Here is a 26,318-nt window from a genome sequence, read left to right as displayed (position 1 = left end):
TGTTAATCCAACACTCGCCAAGAACGTGTCAAACATGGAAAATAGGCAACATTTAAGCACTTTGCCAAAATACAAACCTTCTTCCATTAAATGGCCAAATGGGTATTACCCCAACTGGCCACAAGACATTATAACATCTAGTCTTCATCAATGTCTCGATAGCTGTATTGGAATTCAACACAAAAAACAAAATAAAACGAATAATGGAATTGTGTATGTGTGTGTATGGGAAGGTTTGATTATATTGCAATCTTTTCTAATTCAATTCACGTTTCGGTTCGACTGTTTTTTTTTTATGGGGGGGGGCGGGGGTGCTGGTGGTGGTGTGAAACCCTCCCATCTATGATGATTTTGTAATACATGTATTCACTTCATTTTTTTCTAGGGCCAACATTTGTCAGCTGATATATTATATTGGAAAATATGGGATCATGCCGATTAATAAGTTTTTACGCTTCGCATATAGAATAGAAATTAATACACTATCGCTGTTTGATTTGGTGGTCTAAATGTAGACCTTGAGAAAAACTTATTTATTAAATTATTTACGCAAATACCTGAACTGAACGCTGTATTCATATAAAAATATTCAGATATTTCCTTTTTCGTAGTTCCATAATAGCACATTTCCTCAAAATTAAATCTTGTCGTTTTGAGCTCCAATTTTTGTGAATTTATAATTGTTGTTCTGATAAACCACAAATGCCAGGCAACCAATCTGAGAAATGTTACAATGTTCTGATAGTCATTGGGCAATTGTTCCGAGACTTTCTGCGTAGACATTGAACTAACCTTTTTGGCCTGAGATTATAATTACGATTGTACTTATTATAACCTAGGTCATCACTCATAAAAAAATAAAAAAATAAATAAAATAATGGTCTTCTTCGTCTCAGTGTATCTAGCAACAGCTCGTCAATCTACCTAACCTATATACCGAACTGAAACTCTTTTGTACACAAAGCAAGCACAAAGCAAGTTTTTAGGATGTGGACGGACGGATCTAGATCAACTAACAATTTCACAAAAAGATAGACGGAAATTAAATTTTAGAAATAACTAACGTTGCCTCTTTTCTAATTATATATTCTCTTTTTATTTTACAGGTAAATATTTTTTGGAAACATTGATAATTGTGTAACAGAACTGGGAACACTATACAATACAGGTATTTATGTATCAAAGGTATGAATTTTTGGATACAGCAATAGGTGCCAGGAACCCATAAGTCCATTTCCAGTTTTTATCAAAAAAAGCCGGTCTCTTTTCGAAATTTTCTTAATCTTAACATCCGAATTTGGTATGTACTTTCCAAAATCAAGAAATCGATTTTTGATGTTTTCCATAAACGATTAATCTATTTCTCATAATGAAGAAAGGAAAAGTCATTAAACACTATCGACATCATCAGTCAAAACTTTAGTTTCAAGAAACAACAAAAATTGTTGCAAAATTAATTATTTCCTCTCAAACTAAATTTATGATAGTTAGCCGTTTTATTTTTGCTGTAAAAATTTTGTTTGGAGGAAAATAATAGAATTTTTGTGACGAACTGTGACGTCTTTTACACGATGTTATTTAGGTTAGGTTAGGTTTAAAAGGCGTTTCAGGTCACCAGGCCAGTATTCGGCTTGTTGTGCGCTCTAACTTCTTCTTTCCACTGTTCTTTTATTCCAGAAATTCTGTGCCTCTAACGAATTCCCTAATATGTTTCCAGTCCCCGTTTCCAAGCTGGATCAGGTCCCGAATCACCTCCTCACCAATATGGTCAACTCTTTGCCTAGTAAAGGCAGGGAAGGGTTCCAAGATCTCATCATTCTTAAAATACGCCCCATATGCTCCATCCTCTGAGGTTCCTATTTGGCGCAGTTGCACTCTCAATTCTAGGTGCCCATGGTTCCCATGGCCCTCAATTTAATGAAGACTAACTCAAAACAATTTTATTTAAAATTTTTCTAGCTAATTACATCTTCCTCCATATATATTTCACATTTCCATATGATTTTTTTAATTCTATCCACTTTATCTTCTGTAATGCAAACAATATTCGATTTTATGATATTTTACAATTGGTCTATATACTACGCCATGTAGATTTCATTGTCATCAACACACAAATATCGCTATAGTCATCAATCAATGTACAAGCATTGCATAGAGTCAATTAATTCTTCAGATTCTAGAGAACACACAAGAAGATTCAAATGAACTTAATTTGAATAAATCAAACCGCTTTCGTGGCAGTTTTTGAGTAATATAAAAACAGAATTATTACAAACAATTTCACAAGAATACATTAAACTAAATTACAGTTGTAGATATCTATGATATCTGTGATATCCGCATTCCAAGCGTTTTGTTTATTTGCTTGAGATCCCAAAGTTTTAAAAGTCTACTTTTACAACATTTTAAAAAGTTTTCGATTTTTTTCAAAAATCGACTTATGCGAAAGAAAGATTTTTTAATTATTATTACAAAGCCTAACAAGTGGTAGAATTTAATTGTGTAAACATTTTTCTTTTAGTTTTCCAACATTTGCATATGAACATATCAAAGTACATCTTGTAATATAGTTTGATATCTCAAAATGTTTTTCCCCGAAGATTTCATTTTTAACCAGGTGTGCTTAATAAAATTGAATACAAATCCTAAAGACCGAAATTTAAATGCATAAGAGGCAACCATTGAAAATACACTAAAAAAAACTATATTCCCACGAATTTTCTTTCCAATTATTATCGTCGGGGCTTTTGTTCATTACAACCAATTAACTTGGCTTTAAGAAGAATTCCCTTAAACAAAGATTAAAGCATCTGCCAACATCTAAATGAGATACAAATCGATGAAGATTCAAAAGAAAGTTCTTTCTTCAGTTAAGTTTTTTTTAAACACTGGCGACCGAATACTGTAAATGAATGAATGAATAACACTTATGAATGAAAAGGGAAAAATAGAATTTTCATAAATTTCATAAATTTCTTACATCATAATCAAACAGCTATGATTTAGTCCTCAACTCCAGTAGTAAGCATTCTGCCTGAGATATGATGGTCTACAAAGTTTAATGTACCATACCATACAGCCACTTTAGTGACCGACTGCCCAATGCCCAACCATACAACACCTGTTGCTTGTAGACAGACATAAGTAAAGGGTGATTCTTTTGAGGTTAGGATTTTCATGCATTAGTATTTGACAGATCACGTGGGATTTCAGACATGGTGTCAAAGAGAAAGATGCTCAGTATGCTTTGACATTTCATCATGAATAGACTTACGATCTGCCACAACGTCGAATTTTCAGTGAATGGGCCCTAGAAAAGTTGGCAGAAAATCCGCTTTTTTATCGACAAATTTTGTTCAGCGATGAGGCTCATTTCTGGTTGAATGGCTACGTAAATAAGCAAAATTGCCGCATTTGGAGTGAAGAGCAACCAGAAGCCGTTCAAGAACTGCCCATGCATCCCGAAAAATGCACTGTTTGGTGTGGTTTGTACGCTGGTGGAATCATTGGACCGTATTTTTTCAAAGATGCTGTTGGACGCAACGTTACGGTGAATGGCGATCGCTATCGTTCGATGCTAACAAACTTTTTGTTGCCAAAAATGGAAGAACTGAACTTGGTTGACATGTGGTTTCAACAAGATGGCGCTACATGCCACACAGCTCGCGATTCTATGGCCATTTTGAGGGAAAACTTCGGAGAACAATTCATCTCAAGAAATGGACCGGTAAGTTGGCCACCAAGATCATGCGATTTGACGCCTTTAGACTATTTTTTGTGGGGCTACGTCAAGTCTAAAGTCTACAGAAATAAGCCAGCAACTATTCCAGCTTTGGAAGACAACATTTCCGAAGAAATTCGGGCTATTCCGGCCGAAATGCTCGAAAAAGTTGCCCAAAATTGGACTTTCCGAATGGACCACCTAAGACGCAGCCGCGGTCAACATTTAAATGAAATTATCTTCAAAAAGTAAATGTCATGGACCAATCTAACGTTTCAAATAAAGAACCGATGAGATTTTGCAAATTTTATGCGTTTTTTTTTTTAAAAAAGTTATCAAGCTCTTAACAAATCACCCTTTATAACTCCATAGCAGATCCCCAACAATTCTTTCTTCATTTCTTGGGGTGTTTGAATTGTTTAATGAGTTCATATTATTTAATATTTTTTTTTTCTCCACTCATTCCACCCATATCTTTCGCCGGTGGAGTGATGATGGCAAGGTCTTAGCGTCTTTCTCCTTGTGGCATTTTTTAAACCAAAGAACTTCTGGTATTTGAATAACGGTGAATGAGTACGTAAGCCGAAATATCTTTGTGGGCCATTCATGTTGATTAAAACAGTTTTCCAGATCGAACATTCGAACAAATGCATCTTTAAGAAATTCTTTGCTCTTCAGACATTACAGTGCACCGTTGTCCATGGAAACACTGGACGCCACCAATGACTGCTAGTCACTCTTGGCGATTAGATTTAAAAGATTCATCTAACAACTTGAAGCAAATCTTCTATACAATGTTGTATACTTGATCATGGTTGTCCATTCTCCGCGCCTCCATTGGATGAGTGAAGTATTACAGTTGGCTACTCTTCATATCTTAACACATTAACTTCAAGAGTCTTGTAAGCCATGGCTAGAACATGTACCACAATTTGCTTAGCCAAGAGCGATCATAACCTGGAATGAATGAGATATTCCATTAAAACATTGTAGTTGCATGGATGTACTAGCATCTTAGTGGAATTGGGTCTTCATGGAATTGTTTAGTAAATAAACACCATAGATAGATCCATGGAAGTTAATTGTAAGGAATATATTCCAGACAGGTTAGGTTTAACAACAAATAGATATTATTACATCACCCCAAACGAATTGTAGAAGCACAAGTGTTTATCATGGGCTAACTCAATTGAGAATGATTTGTGGGAGAATGCAATAAGATCCTGAAGTTTCGCTGGTTGTTCACAGCTATTCAATGAAACGTCTTTTAGTTCATTGGACTTCTTATGAAAATCACTTTGATGATACAATAAAAGTTATAATTTTAAAATTCGACTTTTGGATTTTTAAAACCCTGCGCCACACTGTTGAACAGGATATTATAAGTTAGTGCATATGTTTGCAACACCCAGAAGGGGACGATATTGACCCACGGTGTGTTAGGTAGACATTTTACGGTTTGGTAGAATGGTAGAATTCTTGGTGTTTTGGGAGATTTTGCAAAATATAACTCTTCAACTAAGAGGTACATACATTTTCTATAGCAATAAAATTTTGACGAAATTTTCTGTAGAAATAAAATTTTGACAACATTTTCTATAGAAATAAAATTTTGGAGAAATTTTCTATAGAAATAAAATTTTGACAAAATTTTCTATAGAAATAAAATTTTTACAAAATGTTCTATAGAAATAAAATGTTGACAACATTTTTTATAGAAATAATTTTTTGAGGAAATTTTCTATAAAATAAAATTGTGAGGAAATTTTCTATAGAGATAAAATTTTGGTAAAATAAAAAAAAATTGATAAACGTTCTATGGACAAAAAAATTTGACAAAATTTTCTAAACAAATAAAATTTTGAGGAAATTTTCTATAAATTCATTGTTTTTAAGAATTTTCATTTTTTAAATTTTGGCCGTACTATCAAAGTCCATTGTTAGTTCTCCCTTATTGAAGAAGTAGTATATTTCCCTTGTTGGTGCAATCTAAAATTGTTAAAAAATTTAAAATTCGACAAACTTACAATTCAAGGGATATTTGAACATACGAACCACAAAAATTTGATCAAACATTTCAAAATAAGATTTTTTAAATTTGGTAGATTAGTTTTTTGCACGATTGGCAACCGTGCTCCTCAGTCGGCATTTTTGTGACTGACATATCGACTTAAAATTTGGGGGAATTTATATTATTTGGATCAGAATAGAATCCTGTTGGTTTTAGAAGAAATCGGTTCAGACTTAGATTTAGCCTCCATATATATTTTTCGTCCAACATTTTTTCGAATTTTATAAAAAATCGAAAAAGTTGAGATCTGTATCCTAATTCTAAATTTATGGAGCTTAGATTTAAAGCTAGATAACTCCCTAAAAAATGTTCCTAATTTGATAACTTTTTCAATTAAAAAATTTATTGATACTATCAACATTTAATCAAACTAGAAACATTAAGTCAATTAAGTCAGTGGTTGGAATTTTTAAATTTTCAATTAAAAAATTAATTGATAAAATCATTTAAATTAGTTATAGAAAGTGATTGCGTTTTTAATTAAAAATTTTATTGAATTTTGCAATAAACTGCAATTAAACAATTAATTGAAATTCGCTAATGAAATCAATTAATTTTTAATCAAGTATTTTTTTGATGCTCAATTAAAACTGTGATTGATACTACCATTTTCGTGATTGAAGACATTTCAATTAAAAATTAATAGGATCAATTAATTTTGTGATTGAATCTGAATTTTTTTTTTTTGTATGTAAGTCAGTAAAATTGTAAAAATGCCACAAATTTACTTATATCTCTAATTCATATGAATCATACGATCAATCATAAATGCTATTTTGCAAAATAGCATAAAAATTGCTGTAGATTGAAATATTCATATTGAAATCGGAAATCATATGGTCAAGCAAAAGTTTTTTTACATATACATATAAAATAAACGTTTACTAGTACCCTGCTAAATTATTTTCTTTAAAAAGAAATAAAATAAAGTATTAGAAACAATCGTTGAATCGTTTGCCATAAATTGGGCTTTATTTGTTCTTATAGATGTAATACGTTGTCTAAAATTTCGTTCCAGATATAAGTATATGGAACGGAAACCCACTTTAAACACTACAAAAAGGAAGCTACTAGCATTTATTATTCACAATTATCCACAAATTTAATTTTCGTAGAATTCCACAACACATGCCCTCAATACACATGACAAACCCAACCTTTTTAAAAATATATATTTTTAGTTTTTGAGGCGATTTTCACTTCATTCGCTTTTTGTTTTGGCCGCAAACTTTCAAACGCTATTTACCTTTCATTGATTCTTCATTCATTCATTCATTCATTCATGGTGCCTTCATCTGTCATTCATGGACACTAAATGGACGCGCATATGACCACAAACAGCTACATTTAAACCAATAATTATGAACGGACCTTCTTTATGATCTAGGAAAAAAATTTATTTTCCCCTTCGGATGATTAACCAAATTTGGTATTGGTTCTTACCCCAAAATGGTCGGTATGTGGCATCAAATCTTACTACATGACCATATTGGAGAAAAATGAGGAAATACTATAGAAGAGGCGTTCGTAGAGACAACAGAAGAAGCACAAGAAAATGTGTGGAATAATTACCACATCTCAGACGGGCAATAATGGAAATCGAACAGCAGCTTTATGTGGCAACTTGTCCAACAAAGAAAGTCTAAACCACTAGGAAAGGAGGTATCACAAGAGTGGAACCATCCATCTAAACATCAGTTGGTGTGGTTCCATGGTGCATAATGCCCACTTACAATGTTGTTGGCTGTGTAGTTGTGGGACAAAGCAATTATGCGAATGCACGCACGCACTCTCTGCACCAGTGGTTGCTTTTGGGGCGGGGTATTCCATGGAAACTTGCCATAACATGGCTAATAGTAGTTGCACTACCATTTCCACAACAACACACATTTTCCACTCTGCCCATAGTATTATGAGCTAGGATTAGAACAAGTGCCATTTAAGTAAAAATTTTCTTTCTTCAGCTTCTTCATCTTCCTTTGTTTGCTTTCCAAATCATAAATGGCAAATGGCGACAGGAATAGCTGCTAACCGGTATGGCGCGCCGGTCGACAGCTGCCGTTGCCGCCCCATCATGAATCGTACATAGACCCAAGACCCATGAAAATATGGCATTAAGATTTTTCTTGTGAAAAGAAAAACATTATTGCTCCACCAATAGTATGATGTACTATGGAAAGTCCAAGCCCATTTGGATTCTTGAATTGTTGTGTGTGAATAAAGCAGAGTTTGCAAAAAATACCATGTAGAAATTTTTTAATATGCTGTAATATTTATAGGGAGATTATTCAAAATACTTCTCTAAAACCTATTTCATTCAAAGGGTCATTACAGCTTTAGCCAAAAACCAAAAAATATTTTCATTATTTAACAAAATTAACCTCACTCAAATTTTTAATCAAAGCAAAAATTAGTTTCACAAAGTAAGTGAATCAATTAAAAATTTTAATTCAACCAAATAATTTTTGACGGCATTAATTAATTTTTAAGCAAGAACTGGTAGGTGGCGAGAGTGTGCGGCACTCATGCCAAAAATAATCTACCAAAATTTGAAGAAAAATTTTATAAAAAAAAACTAACCATCGTTTAAAAAAATACTTTGAAGTTTTTTTTTTGGTAGTATGACCCAGTCCGAAAGTTAAAATTTTTAAATATACTGAATTTATAGAACATTTTGTCAAAATTTTATTCCTATAGAAAATTTTGCCAACATTTTATTTCTATAGAAAATTTTGTCGAAATTTCATTTTTATATAAAATTTCTTCAAAATTTTATTTCTATAGAAATATTCCTCAAATATTTATTTCTATAGAAAATTGTGTCAAAATGTTATTTCTATAGAAAATTAAAGTACCTCTTAGGTGGAGAGTCATGTCATGAAAAATCTTAACTGCAACTCTCGTAAATGTGTGAATGACCCTGCTGGTTATCAACGAATATAATTCAGATTTAATTTCTGTAGCATATACTAGCACTCTCTTCTAAAAGGCGCCAATACAGTTTAAAACTAATTTTCCTTTTCAAGATTTGATCCGCAGACCACGTTCTCCAAAAACATCCTTCAAACAAACTAAATTACGTTAATCTCATATTTATCATAATTTACCTTGAAATTAGGACTACAATGTCATGCGGTATCCTCATGGTTTCTTCAGGCAGATTATTATTATGATTGTCATTCTCATGTCATCATGTCATCAACATGAAGCATTAAACATGTCCACTTCCATTAGACCGCCATGTAGCAGACAATATTCTTCATGGACATTTCACAAAACTAAAGTGACTAGCAATTTTGTAAAGTTTTCTGTTTTTTTTTAGAACCGTAAAATTTTTATCCCCCGCTTAAGTATATCTCTTCGAATAGGCGTTAAGCTATGAAATGATATCTGCCCATTCCACTTTTTTCGTAAAAATTACAAACATTGTCCTTAAGCCGAAGGTAGCCTGAAGATTTGGATACCAATCGACCATGTCATATTTTAGCCATATCTCACAGATGATGCCTAAGCATTTTATGCCCAATTTTACGTCAATCATCTTCAGCGCTTAGCATCCAGAGTGAGTGATATCAACAAAATTATATTGAATAAATGTTGGAAAATTCAAGAAAGCCATTGGAAACTCGCTTGTTAATAATCTGTTTTAAAGAAGGATATTTGATGCAATGGCCAGCCTATCTTACATTCAACTGGATTCAAATTCAACTTCTGACGAACATCAAACCTTTTTCAAGGATATTTATCGCATGTGAAATATAATTTTTGCGTTTCTAAATACTAAACTACTTCCCTTAGGAGTTGTCACCATTGCTCTCTGGTAGGGATTATTTCGGCGCCTCCAACCATGCTGATTCGATAAAAACTTCCAAACAATACAAATTATTATAAAAGTCTTATAAAATTTAAACATTTTTTTCCTTAACATCGGATAATGTTCTCTGTTGTTTGATGACGCTTGGGTGGCTCTTAAATTAACCCACAGGCTAGACATACCGCGACCATACAAAAGTCAAAGAAATATAGGACTCGTCTGTATTTTTGTAGGACGTCCTAAAAAGGCCACACAAAACAAAACGGATAGCATTGAAAACAAAATACGCCATAAGGATGATTTGTTTTAGAGTTTGTAGAAATATGCTGAAAGAAAATTGAAACCATCATTGATAAGAAGGAAAATGGCATGTATTCAGAACACGACTCAAAAAAAAGTAAAAATAGTAGCTGCCTGGAATTAGTTTTCTTGTGTTTTCCACCTAAAAAGAGTCAAGTGCAGTCTGGTGCAAAGAAATCGATAAAATACACTGAACAATATATCGACATGGAATTATTTTATATTGTCTTTGGAGATAGGTTACCCGTTGATAACTTCTTCCTTATTCCCCAGAATACTCCAAACGTTTATTTGAAATAAGGACTCAGAACTGTGTGTTGCACAGTATGTGATACCAGTGATTGAGGAAGCCCACAAATTGTGTTTGTAACCAAACTTGAGGAAATAAATAAATCAAACAATCAGTGAAATAATAATCTGAGTCTAATTTTAAAAAGGACATATATTTCAGTCTTGTAATTCTTCGTTATGCTAAACTTTTTGGCTACGGCCTTAAGAAGCAATCAACGAAAATTGTTTTCTCAATGTAATCCATAAAAAGCACGCATATTAAGTTGCTTTTCTCTTACAAAAGAATTCACGAAAGACAATACCAAAAATTTCTCACTACATTTCAGTCTTATAATTTTTTTTCTGTTCTTTTGTGGTTTCGATAAACTTTTTGGGACTACCTTAAAAAGGCACATCAAACCACAAACTCAAAATTCAAACATGATTTCCAAACAAACGTTTCTCTCGACTTGGTATAGTCTTTGTATTAAGACTTTCTTCTTCTTCGGTAAGCAAAACTATTTTTCGGTATGGCTATTTTTGGTCATATGCTAAAACCAGAAGCTCTTGTATATCGAATAGCTATCCATGATAAAATGACAATGATGTGGATTTCGATGAGGATGCTCAGATGCTGGAGGAGAACATATATTTTGGCACCGACACACACACGCACATGTGTTATTAATGCATTTTTAATTCCTTTGTTTTGGGAGAAAATTTACGGGAAAAAAGGAAAACTGCTGTTGAATATTTCATGCGCTACTGTTGGATAGATGGATTGATGGGTCTATCTTCAATATCATCGCTTTTGAATTGAAGAAAGTTTTCTTATTTTCCTTTTATGAGGGGTTTTCACAGCTAGACTCTTGATTGTAGGATATAGGGTTTGCATTAGAGGTAAAATAGAAAAATTCGGGAATGATACTTTGAAAATAAATGTTCAAAGTATTAAAATACAGGTCAAATTTTGTAAAGCCTATATTTTTCGCATGTATTATGTAGTGCAGCCTCATTAGTATACACTAAAAAGTTTACTGGAATCGAAAGATTTTGATTTTAAATTAAGGATTTTTTTAATTACTCCAAATCAAAGACGCGACTTCATTAAAGTAAAGACATTTCAAACTCAAGGTTCTACATATAAAATTAAAATATTGATATTATTGAATATTTATATTTCCTATTGGGTCACATTAAAAAACTATTCACACTCAAAACAAGATTTTGAACTGTCCTTAAGGACTTTGGTATTCATTCCGAGCCAAAGATGATGCGTTTTTAAAATAAAGAAATTTTTAGGGTGCTATATACAGGATACAGATCCCATTTATCGAATTTTCATTCTCTCTTTGCAATATAAGTATTAACAAAGCTATCCATGTACAATTAATGGCAGATTAAAAATCTAAAGTGGAACAGATACTTCTATATAAAAAATATTTTCCTAATTAAAAAATAAGATGCAAAACCATAAAATAAACAAGTAAGAAAGTCTAAAGTCGGGCGGTGCCGACTATATTATACCCTGCACCACTTTGTAGATCTAAATTTTCGATACCATATCACATCCGTCAAATGTGTTGGAGGCTATATATAAAGGTTTATCCCAAATACATACATTTAAATATCACTCGATCTGGAAGAATTTGATAGACTTCTACAAAATCTATAGACGCAAAATTTAAGTTGGCTAATGCACTAGGGTGGAACACAATTTTAGTAAAAAAATATGGGAAACGTTTAAATCTGAAGCAATTTTAAGGAAACTTCGAAAAAGTTTATTTATGATTTATCGCTCGATATATATGTATTAGAAGTATAGGAAAATTAGAGTCATTTTTACAACTTTTCGACTAAGCAGTGGCAATTTTACAAGGAAAATGTTGGTATTTTGACCATTTTTGTCGATATCAGAAAAACATATATATGGGAGCTATATCTAAATCTGAACCGATTTAAACAAAATTTGGCACGCATAGCAACAATGCTAATTATACTCCCTGTGCATCGGAGTTAAAAATTGGCCTCTGTGGTCATATGAGTGTAAATCGGGCGAAAGCTATATATGGGAGCTATATCTAAATCTGAACCGATTTCAACCAAATTTGGCACGCATAGCAACAATACTAATTCTACTCCTTGTGCAAAATTTTAACTAAATCGGAGTTAAAAATTGGCCTCTGTGGTCATATGAGTGTAAATCGGGCGAAAGATATATATGGGAGCTATATCTAAATCTGAACCGATTTCAACCAAATTCGGCACGCATAGCAACAATGCTAATTCTACTCCCTGTGCAAAATTTCAACTAAATCGCAGCAAAAAATTGGCCTCTGTGGTCATATGAGTGTAAATCGGGCGAAAGCTATATCTAAATCTGAACCGATTTCAACCAAATTTGGCACGCATAGCTACAATGCTAATTCTACTCCCTGTGCAAAATTTCAATCAAATTGGGGTAAAACTCTGGCTTCTGGGACCGTATTAGTCCATATCGGGCGAAAGATATATATGGGAGCTATATCTAAATCTGAACCGATTTCAATAAAATTTGGCACACTTGACTATAGTACTAATTGTACTCCTAGTGCAAAATTTCAACCTAATTCGGTCAAAAATCTGGCTTCTGGGGCCATATAAGTCCATATCGGGCAAAAGATATATATGGGAGCTATATCTAAATCTGAACCGATTTCAATCAAATTTTGCACACTTGACTATACGACTAAGTGTTATGCTAATACAAAATTTCAAGCAAATCGGTATAAAACTCTGGCTGCTGGGTCCATATTAGTGCATATCGGGCGAAAGATATATATGGGAGCTATATCTAAATCTGAACCGATTTCAATAAAATTTGGCACACTTGACTATAGTACTAATTGTTCTTCTTGTGCAAAATTTTAAGCAAATTAGGGTAAAACTCTGGCTTCTGGGGCCATATAAGTCCATATCGGGCGAAATATATATATGGGAGCTATATCTAAATCTGAACCGATTTCTTCCAAAATCAATAGAGATCTATTCTGAGCCAAAACACATACTTGTGCCAAATTTGAAGTCGATTGGACTAAAACTGCGACCTAGACTTTGATTACAAAATGTGTTCACGGACAGACGGACAGACGGACATCGCTATATCGACTCAGGAACCCACCCTGAGCATTTTTGCCAAAGACACCATGTGTCTATCTCGTCTCCTTCTGCGTGTTGCAAACATATGCACTAACTTATAATACCCTGTTCCACAGTGTGGAGCAGGGTATAAAAAGTCTATATTTGAAGTATTTTTATTTTTAATCCAAAGATTTAATATATCAGTTAAAACAAATTTTTCTGTGTTTATTTTAAGGAAATTTTGCCTTCGTGTCCTATATTTAGAGCGAAACATTTTTAAAGCCATATTATAAACTTTTTTTAAATTAAAATTGCTATATTTTAAAGAAATATTTCCTTAACATTTGTAAATTGCGTGTTCTAAAATTTTGGTTTCATAATCTTTCATATTAGGTTAATATAAAAGAGGGATAAATGTGAAAATCGATATTATTAAAGGCCCAACAATGTACAAACTATTTTCTTAAAAAGCAAAAAAACTTAAATGAAGGAGACCACCCCATAATGAATTTTTAATCCAAATATTCAATATGTTAATTAATTTAAAGATTATTTCATTAAATTTCTCCACATATTTAAATCAAAAATGTTTTTCTCTAAATTAAGGAAAATTTGCCTTACTTCAAAGGCACCTGGCTTTAACAAAGATGTGTATCCTAAATTATAAATTTTGTATATTAAAATTTCCTAATGTTTATGAATATTTTATTAATATTATATAACGTAAGTGTACTCAAATTAAATCTTTTTTTAATCTTTGCTTAACCCTTTCACTACCGATGTCCACTTAGAAGGACATTCGAAAAAGACAACAAATTGTATTTTCCCACTTAGTTTCGATTTATTTCTCAATGTTATTTTAAAGTAAAGGCTTTAATCCAAATAAGCTATAAACATTTTCCATATTGGTGAGCATTAAAATACATTTTTAAAAACTTATTTAACAATAAACGAAAAATACGAAAATTTGAGACAATTTTGCTACTATATGTTTCTAGTAAATGGACATTCCTACAATAACTATAGCTGATACTGCTTCGGGTTCTTTTTTTGTATTTTTTCTCACACTTTGAAACATATTATAGGCTAAATAGCGCTTATTTTCGTAAGGCCATTTGGTCACAATTCAAGAATCAAGCTTTCAGAACAAGTTCATATAGCCCTTGAAGTAATTGAGGTAGGTTCTCAAAATGACAATTTTTGTTGCACATGTTTTAACTACAAGTACAACCAGAAGAAAAATTAAAGTTTTTAACATTAGGTTTATTTCGGTAGTGAAAGGGTTAATCTTTCATGGATTAAAGTTTTGTGGGTGAGTCTGAATGGGGGTTAAAATATACCCAGCATTACTATTTTTTTTTTGTGATTTTATGTTTGCTAATGGTTAACGGGCCCCTTTGTAATAGAAATGTTCTGGTTCGTTCTTATGCTCTCAGCAATTGTAGGTAAGGCGTCCTTGAGAATTGCGAAGCTTATCTAAGCGAGGTCCTTTTTATCATGGAGCTAAATAAAGAAACAGAGAACACTCCATGATAAGAGGAAAATTCACCATCTAAGCTGTCACCATAGACATGCCAAACAATGTAAATTCCAACAAAATCCCCCGAAAGAAGACACTGACAAACTGCAAACCCTATTTACTGGCCTCTATTTGCGTGTTTTGAAAATGTGAAAAATTTTCCTCAAAACTGTTCAATAACATATGACAACTTTTTTATCACTGTCCCATTCAACTGTTGCATAGCAAATCACTGTAGTACATCATATCCCACATATATGTTAGCTTTGGGCAATTTTTTGATAAGTTTTTCCCAAAAAAAAAAAACAACGTTCAGAATTCTTGATTATCTCGTGGTAGTGTTTTGTGTTGTGCTTATACAGGCTGCTGGTGATGTTAGTCTTGTCATTCTAAGCTGATTACAGGCTCCATGATTTGTAGTTTCTATTTTTTTTTTTGCTGCTTTTTTTGTCAACGTCTGTCACTTTTTGTTGGGTATGGGAATATATTTTAATTGGCATTTTTAAGCTCGTCAAGTTGTCTTTGAGAAGTTAAAGAAGAACCAAATGTGGAGTAGAAAATGAAAAATAAATGTCATCCGGGACTTTTAACACGTGCAATTTGCAGAGAGTTGTCTTTGTATGTAGCTACATGTGGCTTATGGATGGAAATGGATGGAGTTGCTTGAGAATGGTTTATTTTAGGGTATGATATTATCCTTTTTCCTATTTTAAAGAATGTTAGGAATTTTAAGAAGAGATAGATTATTAAATTTAATGTCTATATACAAACGGGTCTGGTACAATTTTTTGACGATTGTCAATTACTTTCTACTTAGAATTTAGCAAAATTATTTTATATATTTTTTTTTTCTTCTTGAAATTAAATTAAAGAAAAAATATTAAGGTAATTGCATATAATCTTCCCTATGGAAAGAATATTAATCCAATGTTATAGATTTTAAGCTAAATCAAAATCTTGCGTATTGCGATTGCTGTTAGCGGAACATATGGGAATATGATGTAACATTGTCTATAGCCTATCCTATTTTTATCCTCGAAATAGAATTTTCATTATAGCAAGACGAATTAATTACCTTCCCATAGGACGGAAGTCCTCCATTTAAACAGCCGTTGCACTGAATTTGCATCACTTCTTTAGGTGTGATCCAAATTCAATGTTTTGTAAATTAAAAAATTCTGTGATATTTTGTCAAATAAATAATTTTTATAATTTTTTATAATTTTTAATGGTTTCTAACACTTGTCAGAAATGTTTGACCTCAAATATTTTCAAAAATTCACAATTTTTTCAGATTGGATTTAGCATTTTTTCGACAAAATTTAAATGATTTGTACCATTTTATGAATTCTTACTTTGTTTTTAACCAATTTGAAACAAAAAAGTTAAAGTTATCCATTAAAAGTATGAAAAAACCAAGTTATAAAAAATTTAATTAAAATAACTTCCGGGGTAGTTAAAATAAAGAACATCATTGGGAGTGCATCTTCTGGAAGTGCTTTTAAAGTTGTGCCTTTGGAGGAACTTCAAAATTTATTTGCTGGGTTGTTTATCAAAACAATTAAATATCCACATACACACTCATATAAGTGATTATAGATCACAGCCACCATGATCGTTTGAAAAACCCCATACTGTGGTGCATTTTAATAACAGACCTTTCGACCCATTCACATTCATTGGTGGTTATAGCCATGCTGATACTCGTAAACCACAAACCCAATTTCTTTCGATGGATACAGCGATCAATTGTTTTCAATCTTAAGATTGGTCAGAATAAGAAATGGTAAACTACAGTCAAGAGGCTATACACGAAAAAAAAAAACGTTTGGAAAACGTGCACCGAAAACGTTTTTCTTTTGTTAGAGTTTTTTGAATTGCTTCGAAAATTTTAAACTTTTATCACCAAAAAAATTCGTTTGTTACAAAATTTTTATTTTTTCAATAAAAAAAATATTTTTTAACCAATTTCGTTTATAACAAGCACTGTTCTTTTCTGACTTTAAGTCTTTAATAAGACACATTTTACAGTTCATAGTAAAAATTTAATATGGTAGTATATAATGTTGAACTTTTTTTGTGAATCTTTCGAACATATCTGGAATATAGGTAAAAAAACAAAACAAACTTTTTGGTGTTCGGTCGAAGCAGGGATCGAACCCACGACCTTTGTTATGCAAGGCGGACGTAGCAACCCCTGCTCCACGGTGCCCAAATAAATGTATATTTCTGTTAAATAAAGTTTGTTTAATGGACTCGTGGGCGCCGCAAGCTATGCTATATAAATATAACTTATATGGATAATTGTCTATTGATGACAATAACAGCTACATAGCTCAGTGGATAGTGTGTTCGCTTACAAATTGCATGGTCCGCGGTTCGATTCTCCGTATAGGCGAAAGATAAAATTTAAAAATTTTTAAAATCGAATAATTTCTTCTACATTGTTTGTATTACAGAAAAAGGTTATAAAAACTAAAAAACCTCGTGGAAGTGAGAAAGATGTGGGGAAAATGCAATTAGCCAGAAAAGATTGTTTTTTGCGTTAGTCTTTATCAAAAAAATTATATACTTTTCTTCCAAATAAACTTCCTTACAGCGAAAAGCAAATGAGAAACGATCTTTGTTTGGGAGGAAAGTTTTTTTTTTGTGTGTACATGGTCCAATTTACGACTTAATTGTTGTTGTTTCTCTCAATGTTTTTTTTTTTTTTTTTTGCATTTCTTAGAGCATTTAGACAATTTTGCTAAAATTCCATAATCTTTGATTTTATTAAAAAGAAAACTCATCGAAATTGAAGTGGCGTTAATTCAATTCTAAATATCTCCCGAATGCTGTCTCTTCTTCTCTCTCACTCGCACTCTGACTCTCTCTTTTGTCTTGCATCCATGCAAGTTTGCTTTATTTTCTCCATAATTCTTGAATTCCATTCAATAATCTCATCTATTCTATATATCCATATATTGATCCACTATCCACTATAGACCATCTTAGGAGATCTTTGGAATTCTTCTATGGCCATAGTCACCATTCAATTGTTTGGTGTTGTTTTTTTTTTCGAAATTGGAAATTTGCAAATGCGTTAATTTGATGTTTGTGGCCGGCATCTATCAGTACTCTTCAGCTAGAATTCTTTCTGCACCATTACGAGCAGGCAATTGCTTTGGATTGGAGTGGGGCATCTGCCACCCAGTAACTCAGTCAAGAGGTCTGTGGTGCATTTTTCTAATGCGTTTCACATTTTGTGGCAAATAAGTTTAGTTCGTTCTCTCACTTGTTCGTTTGTTCCATTGGCTTTGTAGAACGATTAGCGGTTCGGTTCAAGTGTTGCCCGAAGGAAATACTGGAGAGAAACATACATTTTCTCATTAAGATGAAATGAAAAATAAATTAAAAATTCTCCACCTCGTGTGGTTTTCACGAAGCAGCGATTTTCAAAAGTAATCCCAGGGAATAGCTTTATTTGATTTAAATCGTTTTCTGGAAACCCATTAAACGTAAACATGCTATCTGCATCAATTGCAAAAAACAAACGTTTATCGATTATATTCCTGTAAAATATTAGAATTTGTTTGTCCCATATTTCAAGTGCTGCGATAGTAATACAGTTTTATGCATTATACTGCATGTAGGCAGTTAACGAAAGATATTACGAATTTAATTGGATTAGATATGGTGAATAAATTGTAATGCAGGCCAACCTTTGATCCCTCGTAAATAAAACTTCTGTCATCTCAAATATGGGGTTTAGAATCAAAATGTCGGCTTTTTTAATTTTAAAATAATGATATTGAAAATATATATCAAATATATAAAATCTACCTTAAAGATGGGTATTAAGTTCGAGTTTAGCCGCTAAAATCGTCATTTGTTCACGATTACTTTTCTTTAATAACCCATTTTAATGAATACAAATTTTGTGCAAATTTACTTTGGGATATTCCCCATCAAGTTATAATGAAATCTGCAAACAAATATGTATAATTTTATGACTTTTTTTACTGATTTAGTTTTCACTTTATTGAAAATTAGCGGCTAAACTCGAACTTAATACTCACCTTTACACTGAATATTGAATAATGAAATTGACCTTTTCCATTTTTTTTCAAATTTTGCAATAACGGAACTAATCTTCTTATAGACTTTTAATAATATAAAATCTCGACTGCTAGCAAACATGTTAGTTAGGAACTTAACCGTTAAAATGTTTACCTAAAATTAACCCTAAATGAAAATATCTTCAATTTACTTTTTCTTAACTGGCAGTTAAAATCTAGCGGAGCTATATAAAATAACCGTTATAGCTGTATCGGAATCGCATAACATTTAATATGGCAGGACTATTACATATGAGTTGTCCTGTCAATCTTAAATATCTCTCAAAGGACAAAAGAGAAGGAATATGATCACCTCGTAGAGCAAAATGTTATTTGTGGACGGTGAACATGTAACATGTTTATCACAGCCATGTTATTTTCTCAGACATTATGTATCTGATTTCGATAATTTTATGTTTGGCGAGAAACCAAAATTTTTACGGCAAAAATGTTCTTTTCTCCGCATTTTGCTCTAGGAGGTGATCATATTCCTTCTCTCCGTGTTTCAACGAGTCACTCTTTTGATCTTAACGATAGTGGACTTCTTTAACCGGAACCAGAGAGGAATACCACAGAATGAAGACGCCTCTCATTGTATATTTTCTATAATAGGAGTCACGTGTTTGCCTAATTACGAATGTACTCTCAGCCATAAGCATATTCACAGTAAAAAGCACTTCCGTGCTTACACTATTTCAATTGTGGTTATTTAAATTTAACGTGTGGTTATTTAGATATTCTGCATCAGAGTCAGAATATCTAAGTGTAGGAGCTTACGTGTGAGAATTTATTTGTGCGAGTGAATCTTCCAAAACTTTTCTTTCGTGACAAAATGTTAATATGGAGTTTCCTCCACATCTTAGAGACCATTGCACTCGAATGTCTTTGAAATCTGATATTAAAATTAATCCTGTCCGCATTCTTTGACTGTTTACAAGTATTAAATCTCCCATTACTAATGTGAAACTTCTCATCACAAACAGTATAAAAAGTCTAGCTACAATTTAATTTTGTATTTAAACAATTTTCCATAAAAATCACCAATTCAAATATTCTTCATAAACGACTACCTTTAATACATTTTATCACCCACAATCTAGTTTTGTTCTGAAAACGATATCACCCCCCTTCAGACTTTGGGTAAATTTTGCAACCACCAAACAAACAGAACATTGTCACAAAAAGTCTACTTCCTTATCACAACCCCGATCCATAACTTGAGATTTCCCCTGCTATGTCCTGTAAGATAACCAATTAAACTTCATTTAATATGCTCACATGTTGCATCCCTAGAGGCTTTATTAAAAACGAATATGAGACACCAAAATACAAAAAAAAAAAACAACTTGCTAATAAAGATCCATTACCACCAGTTGTAATCAAATGCGCATACAAATTCGCCAGGACCACATCAAAAAATGGAACATAAAAAATCAAACCTGCGATCTTTGGTTGTAAGGGGGATGGTCTTTTGTACTACGTGCCAAATTTCTAAAAGACTCGAATTCTGCAGACTATTGAATGACACAAATGGGTGTTCATAGTTTGCTTTACTATCAGTCAAGAGTATAAACAGAGTACCATATTTTTTGATTTATTATTTAAGAAATGGCCACTGACAGTTCTACTTCTTATGGAGTTCTTATCAATTTTTTATCGTTTTGGAGCAAAATATCTTTTTGGTCGAGGTAAATTGAAGTTGTCGTGGATTTGTTATGGAGTGAAGTTGAGTGGGTAATGATACCATGATATCCTGTCATGAAATGAAGATATGTGGCTGATGGGGTGGTAGTAAGTGTTATGTTGTCTAGTTAAGCAATAGAAATGTTATCCGAAGAAAAAAAAACTAAATAAAACCATAAAAGCGAATTATACTTACAAAGGAGGGACAGGATTTCAAAAGAAACTCGTTAGAAAAATAATTAATTACATATTCCTTTGGTTTCTAGATGTTGTAATCCGTATTAATAATTCGATATTGGAAACCTGAATACTATTCACTTCTTTTATTTGTTAATGGAAAGCGAAAAAATTACAACTGATATCATCAGTCCTTCAAAAAAAAACTCAAAAAAAAAATTATATTCAATTTTAATAATTAATTTTAAAGAGAACAATTTTTTAAATTATAAAAAGATACTATACTATTCCTGAAAAAAAATATTATTTTATACTGTTGAGTTTTATAATTTGTAACTATTATGCTGATTTTTTAAAAAGTTAACATGAATTCAAGTCACTTTTAACAGATTATGTTTGCCATCAGTTGAAAATGCTTTGAATTCAAATATTTCGCCAAATTTTTTGAATGATTCTCTTGACGAATTTTAAAAATTACAGTTTTTCTAATTCTCAGATGAAAATGGAAATATCAGTCGAGTAATACGAGCCTAATTTGATTTAATTTAAAATACACTAAATTAATTTATTTTCATGTAAATTAAATTTGATTAAATTAAGTTAAAAAAATGATCTCTGATTAGGTGAGTGTTAATGTAATTGACCATTATGACTTTTCTGGCCAATAATAATGTGGTAAAAGTTCCTTGTAAAACTAACACAATTTCTGGACACTACAACCTTTGCAAATATAGCCTTTGCACGATGTCATTCATGAATGACATCGTGCATAATCATATTAAATGTATCCTAACGAAATAAAATTTGATTTTTCCAAGTAATCGTGCTTTAAAAACCAAACCAAAACCAAACATACTTGTAGGACATATACCATGTATGGTGTTACCGAGTTTTCTTTTATTCTCTTTTCACAAAAAAGGACATGTGCCCTTAATTTGTGATACGAATGGTAACACGTGGCATTATTGTAGTTGTTTTATTAGTTTTTTTAATTCAAAATTTCTTGTATTTTTCGCAATTTTAATTTATTTCTTATGTATTTCTAAATTTGTTTGTGTTTTTTTTCTTTTGTTGCAGGGTCTAAGAAGAAGAACAACAGAATGACAAGAAAACGTTCGAGTCCCATGGGACTCGACATATATTTGTCAGCCATGCTGGCAATTTTAATGTTGCCATTATTAATACAAGCTGGTAAGTACCATACACACAAACAGACAAATATACATTTCTATTAAAGGACATTGTAATAAGAATTTTTTTATTTTATATTAATTTTACGAAATACCTTCTGTCTTTTTACGCCTAAGGATAATAGAAAGTCATGTCGTTGCTTTAATGGGTCATAATGCCCTGGCAAGGTTAACGTACATTATGGTTATGACCATTATATGCGCCATTAAAGGATAGGTGAATAACGACTTTATTGTATTAAAGAGAGAGTTAAGGTTATTAGGGGATCATTTACGAATATAGGGTTAGTATAGGATGTCATAAACAAAGATATTGAGGTCATTGGGTATATCTAAGGCTTTTGGTTGACTTTTCTTTATGTCAAATTATATGTGGAATATTTGTATACATCATTGACATTGGAAAAGTTATTTTTGTTACCAACTACACCCAAAGAAAAAATACTTTCCTCCGGAACGAAATTTTAGACAAACGAAATTACCTTTTCGTATAAAGTATTTTCGTTTAGTTGATCTAATTAATCCGAATTTATGATAAGCGATTCAACGATTGTCTCTAAAATTTTTAATTTACTTTTAAAGAAAATCTTTTAGGGACGAAAGAAAACTTTTTGTACTACTAATTCACAATAATCATTTATTGTGAATTGCGAAACATTTATCATTTTCAAAATGGTAACAAACTGTGGAATTCGCACTGATTATCTGTACTAGATTAAAAAAAAAAAACAGTGGAGCAAGGTTTAGGTTCTATATTTTCGCAGATAAAGAGATGGGCTAATCCAACCCAGAAAAAAATGTTCTATTTCCAAAATTTTCCTTCACTGTTTTTTGAGTGAATGTTTATATTATCTTTCCAATTCCTGGTCTTCCTTCGGGCATAATCCTTCCTTATAAAGACAGTATGTAAGGTATTTCCCAATCTTGCCAAATCGTCTGCACGCAAAGAAAAAAAACGTTTGGAAAACGTGTACCGAAAACGTTTTTCTTTTCTTAGAGTTTTTTGAATTTCTTCGAAAATTTTAAACTTTTATCAGCAAAAAAATTCGTTTGTTACAAAATTTTTATTTTTTCAATAAAAAAAATATTTTTGAACCAACAACACAGTCCATTTCGTTTATATCAAGCACTGTTCTTTTCTAACTTAAAGTCTTAATAAAAATTTAATATAGTAGTATGTAATGTTGAACATCTTTTCGGAATTTTCCGAACATATCTGGAATATATGTAACAAAAACTAAAAAAAGTTCGGTCGAAGCAGGGCTCGAACCCACGACCCTTGGCATGCAAGGCGGACGTAGCAACCACTGCTCCACGGTGCCCAACTAAATGTTTGTTTCTGTTAAATAAAGTTTGTTTAATCGGCTCGTGGGCGCCGCAAGCTATGTTATATTAATATAACTTATATGCACTGGTAGAAAAATGTTTCATACTATTAACGAACGGGCTTCGTTGATTATTTTTCGTTAATATTACGAAATTTTTCGTTATTAGAACGAAAGTGATCGTTAATACAACGAAATCAATCGTTAAAAGACAATTTTGTGTTTTGGTTTTTCGTTATATTAATGAAACACGTTTCGTTAATATTACGAATATTAACTTTGTAATTTTTTCAAGAATTAGTATAAAAATTTTTTCCAAGATGAAATTATTATAATCATTTTCACATAGAGGGTAACTTTTGGAAACTTTTAGCCCATAAAACAGTCGTTTTATATACTCCGAAACTGGAATTGAAAATTTCATTTATAAAACGAAAGCGATCGTTAATATAATGATATGGATCGTTAAAAAATAAATTTTAAATTGTTATATTTCGTCATATTAATGAAATACGTTCATTAATAATACGAATGGGAGTTTGAGTATATCTGCCTCTCCTTACTCTTTCTCTATAAAACGTCTCTCTATACTCTCTCTAATACGTCTGTAGAGTATATGTTATTTATACATACACATCTAAGCATGGCAACAAGCACATGGTTGCGTGTGCGTCTTCAGAAACAAACGGTAAAAAGTTCAACAGACAACTTGTCTGATGGGCAAACATTAACAACATTTACGTTCTTTTCGCTGAAGAGTGCACAGGCTCAGTGTTGCCAACTCCCCAAGGCCAAAAAGCACCAAAAATATATTATAAATGCTAACATACCACCTTCCACCACAAAATCGAAAATTAAATGCTCTACTACAAAAAAAAAAAAAAACTTCCGAAGATGTACCTATTATAGAACTTTTGTGAATTGAATTTTAAGAAGTTAAGGTGGGTATTAAGATCGAGTTTAGCTGCTAAAATAGTCATTTTTTGACAATTACAATTTCTTTAATAATTAATTTTAAGGAATACAAACTTTGTGAAAATTTGCTTTTGGCTATTCCACATCAAGTTATAATAAAATTTGCAGCAAATATGCATAATTTTATGCCTTTTTTACTGATATAGTTTTCACTTTAGCGGCAAAACTCGAACTTAGTACTCACCATTATGAACCGCTATTCAAGTATACACTTTAATCAGTTTTAATGCTTTCGTCCAATTCATTTTGATCAGTGATGTTTTTCAACTTTCAAAATATTAATATATGGAAGGAGTCTATATTAATATATGGAAGGAGTCTTATTTCAGTTGTGCGTGCTTTTGTGAATTTAATACAAACGTTTTTAATGACATCTTTACCAAATTCGAAAATTCGACACTCATCGCTCGACTTTCCTACAGAATACCCTAAATAACAATATTAATTAAAAAATAATCAATACCAACTTCATAACAATCAAATTCTATATTTGGCAATAAATTTGAGTTTCTTCGGCTCATGAAAGTCTAATCAAAATTTTTGTATCAATTAAACTTAATACTGTTCAAAATAAAAAAAGCACCAAAAGCACTAAATGAAAATGCCAGAAAGCACCAAGTTGGTGCTTTTTTTGAAAAGGCACCAAAAAGGCAATTTGGTGTTTTTTAGAAATCAAAAAGCACTAAATTTGGTGCTAAAAGCACCAAATTGGCAACACTGCACAGGCTCATTACAGTTTCGATGTGAATATTAAACATAGATGGGTGAAGTGAATAAAATTGGTGTTTTTTGTATATTCACAAAAAAATTAGTGTACATTTTTAATCTTTAGTGAAAATGCCCCGGGGAAGTGAACTTTCAGATGAAGAAGGCGGAACAATTACCGTAATGAACCTTGGTTGCAGAAAAATTGGATAAATGTACACGGCGATACTATTTCATTTTTTGATCTTAGAAATAAAAGGCTTTTTTTCTTAAGTGAAAGTCACAATATATGATTATTAAATTACTTAATTTATCAGTAAATATTATTTCCTACTGTATATTAATCATATTTCAAAGATCTTAACAAAAAAACAAATTCACTACGAATGACTACACTCAAATGCACTAATTGGTTGGGTTTCATTAATATAACGTTTGTGTTCATTTATACAACGTTCGCCTTTCATTCATACAATGAAAAAACTGGGTTCATACAATGAATGGTTTTCATTCATACAACGTATAAGCTGCATCCATACAATGAATAAATTTCATTCATACAACGAATAATATTCGTTAATACAACGAAAAGGCTACGTAATAGCAACGTAATTATTCGTTAATACTACGAAATGTATTCCATAAATGGTTTCGTAAATATAACGTAAAATTACGTTGTTATAACGAAATGCTACATTGGCTGACTTTTAATGAAGAAATTCGTTAATACAACGTAGAAATTCATCGTATTAACGAAACTTTTTCTACCAGTGTGGATACTTATCTATTCATGACAATAACAGCTGCGTAGCTCAGTGGAAAGTGTGCTGGCTTACAAATTGCATGGTCCGCGGTTCGATTCTCCGTCCAGGCGAAAGGTAAAATTTAAAAAATAATAATAAGTTCTTCTACATTGTATTACAGAAAAAGTGCTAAAAACTAAAAAACATCGTGGAAGTGAGAAAAATGTGAGGGAAAATGCAATTAACCAGAAAAGATTGTTTTTTTAATCTTTATGAAATTGTTTTTACATCCTGGAAAAGAATAAACGTTTATCACAAAAAGTATATACTTTTCTCACAAAGAAACTTCTTTACAGCGAAAAGCAAATGAGAAACGAACTTTGTTTGTCTAAAATTTGGTTTGGGAGGAAAGAATTATTTTTTTTGCGTGTGCTTTGCAGTTTCCTCACATGTTCTTGTAGCTAAAAACCTATATTAAGTTAGCGCAGAACTGATTAGCTATCTCGTTTAGAGATTTGTCACAATTTATGGGCATTTGCGAGTTAAGGAATGCTGAGTTGAAGAATTTGATTGCAGTTTGAATAACTCAACATACTCCACTAATT

General features: G+C 31.9%; 1 protein-coding gene across 1 annotated transcript in view; it reads left to right on the top strand.

Annotated features, from left to right (window-relative positions):
• The window catches only part of tnc (tenectin), a 210,843-nt gene that overhangs the window by 70,232 nt on the left and 114,293 nt on the right, over positions 1-26,318 (top strand). The window contains exon 2 of the mRNA XM_075291413.1: positions 21,853-21,966. Coding sequence (XP_075147528.1) covers positions 21,876-21,966 — 91 coding nt within the window. The 5' untranslated portion in view covers positions 21,853-21,875. The remainder of the gene's footprint in view (positions 1-21,852; positions 21,967-26,318) is intronic.

This window comes from Haematobia irritans, chromosome 1 (assembly GCF_050003625.1).
Source record: "Haematobia irritans isolate KBUSLIRL chromosome 1, ASM5000362v1, whole genome shotgun sequence".
Lineage (NCBI taxonomy): Eukaryota > Metazoa > Arthropoda > Insecta > Diptera > Muscidae > Haematobia > Haematobia irritans.
The sequence above is the reverse complement of the archived record's forward strand: the minus strand, read 5'-3'. Positions and strand labels throughout refer to the sequence as shown.